At 41.9% G+C, this 13,409-nt stretch overlaps 1 protein-coding gene across 2 annotated transcripts in view; it reads left to right on the top strand.

Moving 5' to 3' along the window:
• The window catches only part of TTC29 (tetratricopeptide repeat domain 29), a 1,168,725-nt gene that overhangs the window by 797,621 nt on the left and 357,695 nt on the right, over positions 1-13,409 (top strand). For both annotated transcript variants that reach the window (XM_086963296.1, XM_086963297.1), the window contains exon 9: positions 5,561-5,684. In XM_086963296.1, the coding sequence (XP_086819422.1) occupies positions 5,561-5,684 (124 nt within the window). The remainder of the gene's footprint in view (positions 1-5,560; positions 5,685-13,409) is intronic.

Raw genomic sequence — 13,409 nt, 5'->3', positions numbered from 1 at the left:
GGTGGGGAGGGGTGTGCAAACTGAAGGGTGGGAAAAGGTGTGGTTGAGGAGATGGGGAGTGGTGGTGGAGGATGAGGGGGCCTGTGGAAAGGCTGGGGGTGAGGTGATGCGTGTGTGAGGCGAGGCGGCTAGAGTAGAAATTGTGGTGGTGCTGGGGGAGGAGTAGCAATTATGGAAATGTATGTCATTTGATGGGGTGTCGGTTAGGTCTGGGGTGGATCTGTAGGAACTGTAAGGTACAGAGGAGGCCTGTCTGGATGGGGAGTCAGGTAGGGAATCAGTCAGAGGGTTAGGAGAGTGGTTTGTTGGGGAGGTGGGATGGGATCTTGCCACCTTCGCTTTGATGGTCGGGAAGATACAGTCAAGTATTTTCAAGTTGTAGTATGATGCCTGCATGAGGATGATCCCATTATGATAAATGGTAGTTGTAGCTGTCGCTTTGTAGAATGGGGAGGGAATGATATATAATGTAAGACCGTGTGCAATTTTCTTAATGGATGCAATTGAGAATAGGAAAAGAAATGCTTTCCGCCGTCGTGCTCTCCTTTTGGTGTAGAAGATAATGTCAATCGTTATGTGTCCTGTATTATTTGAGAAAAAGGGGTCAGAGATTGGGGTCTCTGGGTGTGATTTTAGTGGACAGTGTTTGAAACCTTTGACTGCTTTTTTGAGAGGCTAGGGGGGTATTTGATGGAATAGGTGTGTAGGCCCATGGGCTCCATAGTATGGGCATGGAATGTTAGGCAAATAGGGGTAGGGGGTGAGAGGGTCAGATAGTGAAGGAGGTAGTGTGGGAGGAGATATATTTGGAGAGTATGAGGAGTAGTAGGTCACCCTGTTTATTCCAGGTAATGGCTCCTTGGAATAGTAGGTCTCCTAGTGGTAAGTAGTCCTTGCAATTTATAGGGGTGGGATTAACTTGGCTTACTATATCTCACTCTAGGTATTGCGCTGGGATCCTTTGTCATAAATCTTAGTGGTTGCTAATATTTATAAGAAATAATATCAATCACTATGAGGGTTAGTATGTCTGGGGTGGGATCTATGGGCACGCTCTGGAGTAATAGCGTATTGTATCAGCCGTTCTATAATAACTTATGTTTAAAGCCTTAGGCTTCTATTTTGAAAGGTTGGGGGGTATTTAATGTAATAGATATGTACACCTGTGAGCTCCATAGTAAAGATGGAACTATTTAGGAGGGCTAGACAAAGTCAGGGAGTACATGACGTAATGGGTCTTGTAAAGTGTGAAGTGAATTAAGGGTAGAAGGGGGATAGCTCTAACCTGTGAATTCGTTAGCTGAGGAATCAAGGAAGAGGTCTGTTTTGAGTGAGTCAGTCCAAGATGGCCACCTGTTTACTACCAGTGTCTGTTCCATGGAGGAGGTCCTCTCTCGCTTTCTATTAGTAGGATCTCTGGGGGTGTAGCCTTGTTTCCCTTTCCAGTGTTGATGGTGGACCTTTAAAGGAGATTCGAAGATGTAGTCCTATGTTAATTTCTAGCTGAGAGCATGGCCTGCCAAGACCTTTCATCTCAGTTCAAAAACTAGTGCTGTCATTTTGTCCATCATGCAAAGGCAACTCCTTGCTTGAGAAACAGAGCAAAACAAAATGGGCTCACCTCAATGTGTGAACTGGATCACAACAAACAGACCAGTGCACCCAAGTTGCATACCTCGGTGGGCTCCTCTTAGCTTGCGTGCAAAAGAGTGCCGCTCAAAGTGCCAGTAGTGCATCAGAATATAGCTCTAGTCGTTTGCAGTGCACAGAACGTATGCCTGGGCATGCCTGTGACACCTAGGGCATGAACTGCAGCAACAACAACGTGATGGATGGTGTTTGAATTATTCATTATTCTCAAACACTGGCATTCACTTTGGCCGCATTCTGCCCATCACTTTTGCCCACCATCCCACTCTAGACATAGGTCTGCCTTGTGCTCAAGCAGTATCGATCCTGCTCTTCATGAGAACTGTCAGTCCCGAACTTCTTTTCAAGGTTGTCCCAGAAGGAACCACAAGCAGCCCCAGACCAGTTTTGCCCTACTTGCAGCTAGTCAATGTGGTGTAGCTTGAGCCCTGTGCTGCAACAAGGTGATAGATGCAATGCTTGTATTATTTTCAGCCACTGGCAATCGTTTGGGCGACATCCCAGTCCATCATTTGTTTGTCCTCCTTGCCATGTAACAAAGGTCTGCCTTATGCAAATCAACGCCAACCCTGCTCCTCATGAGAACAGTCCATCCCTAACTGCCAGGTCAGGCTCCCTCCTTAAGCCTCCATAAGGGATCACAAGCAACCCCAGTACATTTTTGCCCTTCTTGGGGCTCATTAGTACTGTGCCACACTGAGCATTGGAAACCATGTCTGGGCATACCAGTTGCACCTAGGCTGTCATCTGCAACAACAACACGGTGATTAATGAAATGCTTGAATAAATCTCAGCCACTGATAATCACTGTTGAGAAACTTGCAGAAATTAAATATTTTCCTGGAAAACTAACAATAGCAAATATCGTACATGTAACATGCCATTGTAATACATGCGTAATTGCTTTCTTAATACTGTTTTGCATTGCAAGAGCATATTATATAGCTCGAAGGTTGTTAGATTCTTAGCTCCTGCAGACCCCCACTTAAACCCAAGGACCCCTCTGAATCATTATTTGAAACCATGGACCCCCACTGAGTCATTACAGGAAGCCCCGGATCCTGGCCTTACCATTTTTGATTATTTGAACTGCAAAACAATGCACATATACACAAACAAGCATTGATTAAACAAATATACAGATGATTAAATATATTTTATTTAATTCACAAAGAAATATAAGCAAATCAGATTTCTATAGGAAAGGGTGGAGCTTTTCTAAATTCAATTGAGGCCACTCATCATCCATAATTATCTTGTTTGATGCACGTGCAGTGTTCCCACAAGTCAATCTGAGGATACTCCGTTTTTTAGTCTTCAATTTCAAATTCCTTCATTTACAGAATGTTTAAAAATTCAGTTCTACCTTTTGCTTCTTTATTTATATACACTTTGCTAGTCTTTCAATATTTAATTTTCAAAGCTGTTGTGGACACCCAGTCCTCCCCCCCACCCCGAGTAGGCTTCGCGGAGCCCCAGGGATCGAGGACCACAAGTTCAGAACCACTGTAGCTGAATGTAGATCCAGAGCTACAACTGTTTGCATGGCAGCCACACAATAACTCACCCAACATATTGTATGAGATGCAATTATATTACATGAAATAATTATTTAGCATGGTAGCAGTTTACATTACAGGAGAATTATTAGCATAAATGTAAAACGGAACAATTCTGTAACAGAAACAAAGTTCCAAAATGTAGTATCTCAAGTAGAAAATTGATTGGGAGCCAAAGATGATAACATTTAAGTAACAAGTTATCCAAATAAATGGTTATGTGAGGCTTAATATTTTCTACTCACAAGCTGATAATGTGCTCAATAAATTCGAGAACACTACTTATGCACTGATCTGCAGAAAAGGCATAGGTTGTCACAGCTACAGGAGGCCATGAATGATGAGAATTCTCACGTTTTAAAAAAAGAAGAATATCATAAGATATTCCTTAGAGAATGTGAGAGGTAGTTCCAGCTCTTGGGTGATTGGGAGAAACATTATACCAGGGTCCTCTGTTTTTGAAGGCCAGTGCCTCAAGAAGAAAGGATTCTCAACTATGCGGGGGCAGGAGCCTCAGATTAAAGCAGCTTCTTTGTCACATAGATTAGAGATACATTTTGCATGGGTTTGCATGCTTGTGTATGAGACAGGCCATTTTAAAGATAATTCATGCTTCAATAGGAATCCATTGTGTAATAGGAATGGGTTTAATATGATCAAAATTTCTTCTTGCTACAACTAGTCTTTCAGTGGCCTGCAGGGCAGCTTTGAGTGGAATAGAATGCATTTTAGGTGTACCTAATAAAGGAGGGTTTAACTAGTCTAGTTTTGAGAGTGCTTTGACTATGTTTCATACTTGATTCTGGTTAGCAAAATGTAATCCCTCTAGGAAGTTTCAGCAGTGTACTTCTAGCTGAATTGTTAATATGAGCCTGAACATTCTCTTTGGTCTAGACAAAATCCATGACTTTTAGTACAACTACTAATTGAGGGCTTGCAATTAAAGATATTCAGAGAGACCAGCCATGTGATAACAGATAGTTTGATATGATGTGGTGAGATCAGCAAAACTCTCTTAAGGCAGAATTGAGTTTTAAGTGCTGGTGCCCTATTCATGATTGCAGGTGCTTGGTATTCTGAATCAAGTGAGATTTTTCTTCAGGTTTTAGGTAAAGCTGAGCATCATTGGCACACTAATAAGTGTTGCCCGAGGTATTAAGAAAAGTTCCCAGATGTTTACTATAGTGGCTAAAGATGACTGTTTACAAGTATCGAACACTTACTCTTGATGGGAATGGTCTAGGATTTGATAGTGTCTGTTCCTTTTTATTATAAGTTGGAATTTTTTAGCTAGACATGATGAGATCCTTGTTGGAACCATTCTACTAATACCACCTAAACCCTTTTATAAGTGTTTTAAGTAGGGTATTGAATGCAGCTGAGGGATCAGGAAGGAAATGCAGACACGAGTCAGTAGATGCTAGAATGCATAGGGCATCCTTAACAATTTTAGCATGGCTGCTTTAGTGCTACATTCTGTTTTTAATCTTGATTTTTGGTGACCTATGAGGTTATTAGCTAGGATTGGAAACAAAGGTTGTGATATGTAAGTATTCTGTTTTCTGCTCCCCTTGTTCTGTGTCCTGTGTGGCTGATCTATATAGCCACCAATACATGCATGCTCTAGACTGCACACTATGTGGTTGGCATTGTTTGTCTCTGTGGTTCCCACCCTTCTCATGTTCCATTGGCCAATAGATTGGGTCCAACTCCTAGACCCTCCTTCCCCACTTCCTGGACCTAATCTTGTCCTGCGCACGTTATATTGGTGGGTGTTTATGCTCAAGGTAGGAGTTTTATCAAGGCATTTCATATTCTGGAGGTCTGCATATAGCAAACCAAGGGGCGTTCGCATGGCCTAAGTGCAAGAAGTGCATCTGGCCAGACATGAGAATGTGAGCACTACTTCATTCTGTTTGCAAGCCAGTGCAGAAGAAGGTGCAACCACCAATGCCATGCACAGCGGTGACCCTGATGCATTAGTATACTCCATCCACCCTGCTGCTGAAGGCCAGGCCTGCACATTCTCCCATCCTGGTTCCATTTTGTTAAAGCCACCAGGGCATTCCAGGAGGAACCTAGCCAACATGACAGAGTTCTTCCATCAGTCTCTGACATGTCTGGACTCTCTTCCACCTCCAAAACTTTGTATTGCCTGCAAATCCTCTAAAGATGAAGATGGTCTCACCTTAAAACCCATCTCTAAACTCATCTTTGTGATACTATAGTCTTGATTCAGGAAGGTATTTAATTGATAAACAGTACCACAGTAGTTACCATTATGTTTTCAATAAGTAATGTTTGATACTACATTTTAATTTACCCTAACCTTTAGTTCGTTTATATTTCAGTCAAGGAAAAATATTTGAAGGTATTCAGTACTTGGAGAAGTTCATTGAAATTGCCAAAAATAACAACCTCCGTGAAAGTCTTATAGAAGCATGTACATACCTTGGGGAAATTTTCAATATAACCGTAAGTACTGCTTCCACAAGTGCTGTGATTTGATTAATAATACAGATGCTCTATCTACACCATTAAAAGTATGATTGCTAATAAGTGTGTAATCCTTTCCAAATGCATTGCATGAACTGTGGGCCCGATTCACAGAACTAACTTAAGACAAAATACTAAACTTACTACTTTTGGTATTCACAGAAGGCATTTAGTAGTAGAATAAAGTTAGGATTTTGTCTTAAGTCTGTCTTAAGTCTGTCTTAAGTCTGTCCTTCTACTTTTGGTATTCACAGAAGGCATTTAGTAGTAGTAACGTTAGGATTTTGTCTTAAGACAGACTTAAGACAGACTTAGGACAGACTTAAGATAGAATAGCACAGATTTAAGACCGATTTAAGACCGATTTAAGACCGATTTAAGACCGACTTAAGACAGACTTAAGACAGACTTAAGACAGACTTAAGACAGACTTAAGACAGACTTAGGACAGACTTAGGACAGACTTAGGACAGACTTAGGACAGAATAACACAGACTCAAGACAGACTTAGGGCACACTTAGGGCAGAGTTAGGGCACAATCCTAACTTTACTACTACTAAATGCCTTCTGTGAATACCAAAAGTAGTAAGTTTAGGATTTTGTCTTAAGTTGGTTATGTGAATCGGGCTCAGTATGATGATATTTATTTTATTGTTGTATTGCAAAGTAAAATCAGTGCTCATCAAGTTTAATTAACCAGTGAAAAGCCACACTTTTTACAGTTAGCTGTTACTTGCAGTAGTAGTGATCCAATGCTCCGGATGAAATCATTTGTATTTAAGTTTCTTTTTGATGGCACTTTTAATTATATATTCTGCTTAGCTAGTGGTATTTGTTGAGTTGATTTACTCCCTGGAAGATCCTAACTCTGCCTAATTTATCAGGCCATGTGGCCCATACTTTACAATGGAACATTTATTTCCTTTGGTCATATGTAGATGAATACTTCAAACCTCCTACTCATTAACTGTGATCCTGATGTTGACTCTAGTTTATGTGGGTTTTCACCACACCTATACAGCAGGTGTGGAATCTGAAGTGGGACATTGACACACATTTATCTTTACAAATGCAGATGGTGTTGTGTATCGATTTAGATTCAGTATGACATTCCCGATTCATGCCCTTATATAGGTACAATCCACATTTCCCTTATATAGGCATCGAAATCCAGTCCTTGTTTAGGCATAGCCCATGCGACCCAAATACAGGCACGGTCACTTCCATCCATTCATCTAAGTCACAATGATTTCTTGGAAAACCAGACTTTTAAGCCGTTAGGGACATCCCCTTGCTTGAAAATTGATTTCTCCAAGAAACTCATTATTATGCATGAACATCTATTTCCTAGAGGTTCATTTGTGACGTTCATATGCCCGACTCTTACGTCAATACTGGCATTCCTAAACACCTTCAAGTTATAAATATAACTTCACTTGCTATGGCAAAGCACTGTGTGGTTCTGTGCAGTTTGACTACCTACTAGCACAATGCAGCTCGCCACAGCAAGTATCGAAGGAAGCCAACTCCCCAGCTGAGGCACTGACCAGACGCTGTCATCCACCTGCCAGAATCCAGCTTCAGTGTTTCTGACTTCCCTTGCGGGTGTTGGGAAATCGAGTCCCGGGAAAGAGATACAAACCTCTCTCATTCTAAGGTATGGAGCTGATTAGAACCTAGAGAAACCTTTGGCAAATTCTTGGCAAAACTAAACTATGCTAAAGCAGCACCTACTTCTTCCCTAGTACTAGACTTAGGTTAGGTACACTGGGGTAGGATTATTTTGAAGCACCAGTTGAGTATTTTAGCCTGTGTTATTTATGTATGAATTTTTTATATATGTCATAGCAACAGACAATGCTATTACAGTATTATTTTATACTTACTGTTTACGCTGTACACATTATACTTTGCATTCTGTCTTACGATTGTAGCAGTTCATATCTCTTGCATGAGAAGAAGACTGTTCAATAAACCTTTTATTGAAACGCCTGTCTCTCTATTTCTGTGCAACTCTGTAGAAATGAAGCATGCACGATTGACTTAGGGAAATAGTTATCTATTGTTTCCACGACTCTGAAGATATTGTTCCGACTCTAAGGGAAACAAAGTTGTCATGTTTATGCGGTTGTCAGAGAATAATCCCTTCTTGTTCAGTCAAGAAAGTTTCTAGTGACCTCTGAGTTAGCTGGCACACACACAATTAAGTTTACTATACTCGATAGAGACATACTGACCTCAGTCCTATGTCAAATCTATAGTTAATATTATTCCAATGCACAGAGCCTATTAGGGATATAGGCACAACACTACAATGAGAGCAGTCATAAAAACTACCAAACCACCAATCCGCTATCCTGAAACTGATCTCACTATGATACTGTGTCTTCAGTCAGGCTGCATTAGTCAAAAACGTTATATCAACTTAGTATGATGTGCTGTTCCACCCTGGTCCCCATCATGCTTTCATTTTCATTGGTTAGTCAGCAGCATCAGACACAGGGTGCCACAAGTCTGCACTCCGCAGCTTTTCATCACGCTGTATTAGAAGGCTTTCAGCTGCAAACTGAGCACACAGAGGTAGAGGAAGCTACAGGCCTACAGATCTGTATATTCTAAGACTACTGTCAATGGGCAATTTGTGTTACTTCTAGATTTAAGCAGTATGGGGCTCTGGCTTCTTACTTTGATCATGTAATATAAAATGCCCAATGAAACCTGTGAGACACTGACTGCACACGTTGTAGCAGACAATGACAAGTCGCTATTGTGTGGCAGGGAGGACCGAAGCTGCAGCATAAAGACCATGTTGCAGGCCTGCATCCATGAATTTCAATTAATTCTCCTTTGAAATACGGAATGCATTTTCTGATCAGATTATACCTAGGCATTTGAAGATTGTCTATTTAAGCCTGCATGTTCCTGGGCAAATAAGATTATATCTGGGAGTATGATACTAGTATAATACAATAAATATGACCAACTGCTAGGATTTACTAACCTGGAAATCCAGATCTGACAATCATGGATATTTTCCACACTTCAGTAAAACCGACAGCCAGCTCCACAATACTCTTTTGGAGTTACACAGTAGGCCTGACAAAAGGGTGAGTGCACAAGAGAGAGCAACAGAGGATCTGTATATCACCATACTCCCCGGTGCACAGCTAGGCCTAATCTGGACTACTGAAGCATTGATATCGAAAAAACAAAGGAAAGCTTTATTATAGCTAGAGCTCGAACTATGTTGTTTTACCTTGACTTGTTGCCTATTATATAGCAGTTGATACTCACAATATTTTCACTTTGTATTACCATTTGAAACTTTTCCAAATGCTGATTTCTTCTGAGTTGAAATATAATTTCGTTTTAAAATAATACCTGAATAAACATCAGGATTACAATAACATTGGCTACCACCAAGAGCTACCTTCAAAATGAGGAAATAACTAAGTTGTGCTTGTTTTTCATTCACGGGGACGAGCAGGTAACTGTCACATGAAAGCATTCATTTTTATTGCATGTGAAGTTTGTAACCCTGGTTACATATTTACTCACTATCTTTGATTTCAGCAGAGGACTACAATACTTCTGTGCTAATATACGTCCATTTGGAATGTATAATAGTTCATAACCTATATGGGTGATTGCTTGGCTGACTCATGTGAAACAAATATGTGACAGAGCTTGTAATTCCTTTGGATGACTCTTTCTAAACAAAAAACGTGCTATAGAGTTTTTAATCCCTATGGATGACTCTTGTCAAACAAACAATTGCAAGTCTATTGTTTTCAAGCTACTACTCTGGTTCTCAGATGCCTTTGTTGACATCACTGAAGAGCATATAACAGGATCCCAACAAAAATTCCCATGTGCAGCAACTGTGTATCACAACTTAAGGTCCTTCTTACCTTACTGAGGTGTTTCACAAAATGCATTCTGGGGTGTGATACTTCTGTCCAGGCAATGCCCAGACCATGCGTGCCTCTACAGTGCTTCCCTACCCATGATTGCGTCTGAACAACGCATTCCTTTACCACTCATGCCTTTTCCATGCAGGCTTTTACCAATCAATTCTGTGGTAAAGGGTTATGTGTGGTAAAGTAAACTCCTGAGTCCCCCAGCCCTAAAAACGTTCCTGCCCCCCGGGCCCTAAAAATGACCATGCCACCAATACCTAAAAAGGAACCAAACCTCTACTGAGCCCTAAAAACTACCTGACCCTCTAACTGGGCCCTAAAATCTACCCCAGTGCCCCCAAGACCTAAAAATGACACAGCCCAAGCACTATAAACGAACCCGACCCCCTGAGCACTAAAAACTAACCCGCCTGAGCCTTAAAACTACCCGACCTACTTGAGCCCTAAAAGGTACACCGACCCCCCATTTCTAAAAAACTACTCCAACTACCACTGAGCCCTAAAAACTACCCGGAGCCCTTAAAATTTCCCTGAGTCCCCGGGCCCTGAAACTAACCCCACTCTCAGCCCTGAAAACTACCCCTAACCCTTAACTACCGCACCCCCAAAACCCAGCCTCAGCCCCACCTTCCTCACTATGTCCTCTCGCAATTCTTCCTGTTCCTGGGCCCACCCATTCCAGCTTCTACACCGTACATATGCCTTAACTACGCACATGCGTGGTTAAGGCAAGTGTGGTTGCACTTGCGGGAAACGGCACGAGTGGCATAGCCCACGTTGTAAAGACCGTTTGCCTATTTGACAATCATCAGGAGGAGGGCCCTCTTAATCTACCCCTATCAGGGATTCATTAATTGGTAAAAACAGGTGGGTAAACAAGGATACTAAAAAGAAGGTACATTCCTGGAAATGATTGATGGCAAATTAATTCAGGCTGGGGCAGGCTTAAAACACACCTGTTATGTTATGTTTATGTATCCTGTATTTTATAGCGTGCTGTCACCTTTGAAAGTATCCTGGTGCTCTGACAGGTGTTTGAGGCTAGCCTCAGGAGGGGTAACTTAAAGGGCCATGTCTTTATCTTCTTGCAAAATTCAAGAAGAGAGTAAGAGGCTCTAATATGTTGTGGGAGGTCGTTCTAGTATTTAAGAGCAATGTTTGAGAAGGCATGAGTGACCCCCGATCTGCTTTTGAGTATCCCTGTGGTGTATGCAAGTGATCATGTGACAGATTGTGAATGTAGGTGCCTGGAGGGGTGGTGGAATTATACACAGCTGTTCAAGTTTGGCAGATCCTGTGTTGTGAATTACTTTATACATGTGGGTGAGAAGTTTGAAGAGTGCAAACTTGTGCATCAGGAGCCAGTGGGATTCCCTTAGGTGAAGTGTGATGTCAGCCTGCATAGGAGAATGATGATTAATCTGGCTACTACGTTCTGGACAGTCTGGAGTCCTTTTGTGAGTTGGTTGGTTATTTTGAGTATAGGGTGTTGCCGTAGTCTATTCTGCTGTTCATGAGGGCTTGGGTGACTGCTTTCCTGGTGTTGTTCGGCAGCCCCTTGAAGGTCTTCTTCGAGATCTTCAGGGTGTGAAAACAGGACAATGCAACTGTGTTAACTTGAGCAGACATACCCAGTTTCCTATCTATAATGATTCTGAGATTTCTAGCTTGTGTCCTAGGCATGGGCATGAATCCAAGATCTTTCGGCAATCGGTGGAGTCCCACGGTGAGGTGTCCTTCAAGAATATCATCACTTCGGTCTGGCCCATGTTCAGCTTGAGGGAGTTGGACTTCATCTAGTTGGCTACTTCAGCCATACATGCGGTAAACTTGTTCCTGCGGCTGAGTATTTTGTCTTAGAGGGACAGTATCAGTTGTGTGTCATCTGCATAGGTAAGGATGTTGATGTTGTGAGCCTGGATAATTTCTGCCAGCGGGGTCATCTATATCTTGAAGAGGGTTGGACTGAACGAGGAACCCCGTGAGACGACTCAAATGAGTTCTGGTGCTTCTGAGGAGTATGGTAGCATTCTGATGATTTATGTTATGGAGTCAGCTGATTGGAATGGGATGGGAGATGGTGTTCAAGGCTGGGAGAGGTCTTGAAGATTGCGGCTTGTGGTTACCCTCAGTTGAGGATCATACAGGTGTTGTTTATTGCTCTTATGATGCCAGCCTCAGTGCTGTGGTTCGATCTGAAGTCTGATTTTGTGACGTCATGAAGCTGGTTGTTGGTGAGGTGGTCGGAGAAGTGTCTATTACTGACTTTCTCCTGGGCCTTGGCTAGGTTTGGAAGAAGAGATATCAATAGGTAGTTGGTAAGTTTGGTTGAGTCGGCTGAGGGTGTTTTCATTAGGGCATTGACGGATACATGCTTCCAAATTTCTGAAAAGGTACTTTGTTGATGGAGAGTTTGAGAATGGGGGTGAGAATCTTGCTGGTGGGCTTTGATCCTTTGTTGAAGGTGTGAGGGGCAAGATTCCGACCAGGCCATATAGTGTATTATCTTAATGATTGCTGTGGTTTCCCCCGTGCTGATGGTTTCCAATGGGGTTATTTTGTTGTCATCGTCAATCACTGGGAGGCTTCTGACAAGGTTCAAGGGGTCTTTGTGAGGCAAATTGATGTGTATGGTTGTGATCATGATGTGTAAGAAGTCCAAGAGGCTGTCGCACAGTACTTGAGTTGGGTTGATATTGCTAGTGAAAGTTGTGGGAGTGGTGAGATCCTTGACAATAGTGAAGATTTCTTCGCTACTTTTGCAGCTAATTTTGATACGTTCAGATAGAACCTTCCCCATGGTTTTCCAAATTTGCTGGTGGTACTGTCTCGGGCTGGATTTGAACGAGTCTTTTTTCAACATTAATTACAAGCGACCCAGAAAATTACCAATTTGAAAGCTCATGTCCACTCCCAACCGTTGCAATTCAGTCACAGTCCAGTCACTGCCTTTTAAAGAGCAATCTGAATCAAAAATTCTGGAGTATAGGGAGCATGAGCATTAATTTTTTGTTCTGCCTCGTGAATGTCTGTCTTCTAGTGGAGACTGATGGCCTCCCATTACCATAGTAGCACATGGGGATAAATGATATCATCAATACAATTCAACCAGGTTTTCATATCCTTGTCTTAATTACAAGAGCCTTTAGTGATTTCATGGAATTCAAACACTTCAGCTGCACCTGTTTTATGACAAAGACTTTTCTGGTTGTAGTTCACTATAGTAGACTGTCGCAAAGGTGATCTTGTTTTCACTCTCCTTCTTGGTTCATTGGCGTCTCCTCTTTTGGCATAAGATCTTGGTTTTTCTGATGTACTCTCTTGTTTTTTGTTATTTGCCTTATCTAATCCTCATCACACATAGCTCAACTCTTCCTCATCAGTCATCACACTTATTTCATTAGGGACAAATGTCACATGATCACTTCCAGTGAAGTCTTCTTGATGTGATTTAGTTCCTGTAATCTCTTAAGGAGGTTAAGTTGGTCACTTCAGCAACCTCATGAATGTTTGTGAATTGGCATCCATTTGGGTAGTGTTTGGCATTTGAAGAGTGTCTTTTTGCTTAACTAATGCCATCCCCAATGAATATGCAAATGCTGTCCGATGCGCTCCTTTGCTATCCCTGTGGCCTTACTGGTGATCTGGAGGAAAACTGGCTGATAGCTAGATTTGACGATTTAGCCCCTGTTAAGCCAGCTAAATCCGCGGCTAGACTTACTTCGGCCCCTTGGTTCACCCCCTTTTTGGGGAAAATGCGTCAAGATTGCAAAAAAGCCGAAA

The sequence above is a fragment of the Lissotriton vulgaris genome, chromosome 3_1 (genome assembly GCF_964263255.1).
Source record: "Lissotriton vulgaris chromosome 3_1, aLisVul1.2, whole genome shotgun sequence".
Lineage (NCBI taxonomy): Eukaryota > Metazoa > Chordata > Amphibia > Caudata > Salamandridae > Lissotriton > Lissotriton vulgaris.
Note: the sequence above shows the minus strand (reverse complement) of the source record. Positions and strands in the feature narration are given on the sequence as shown.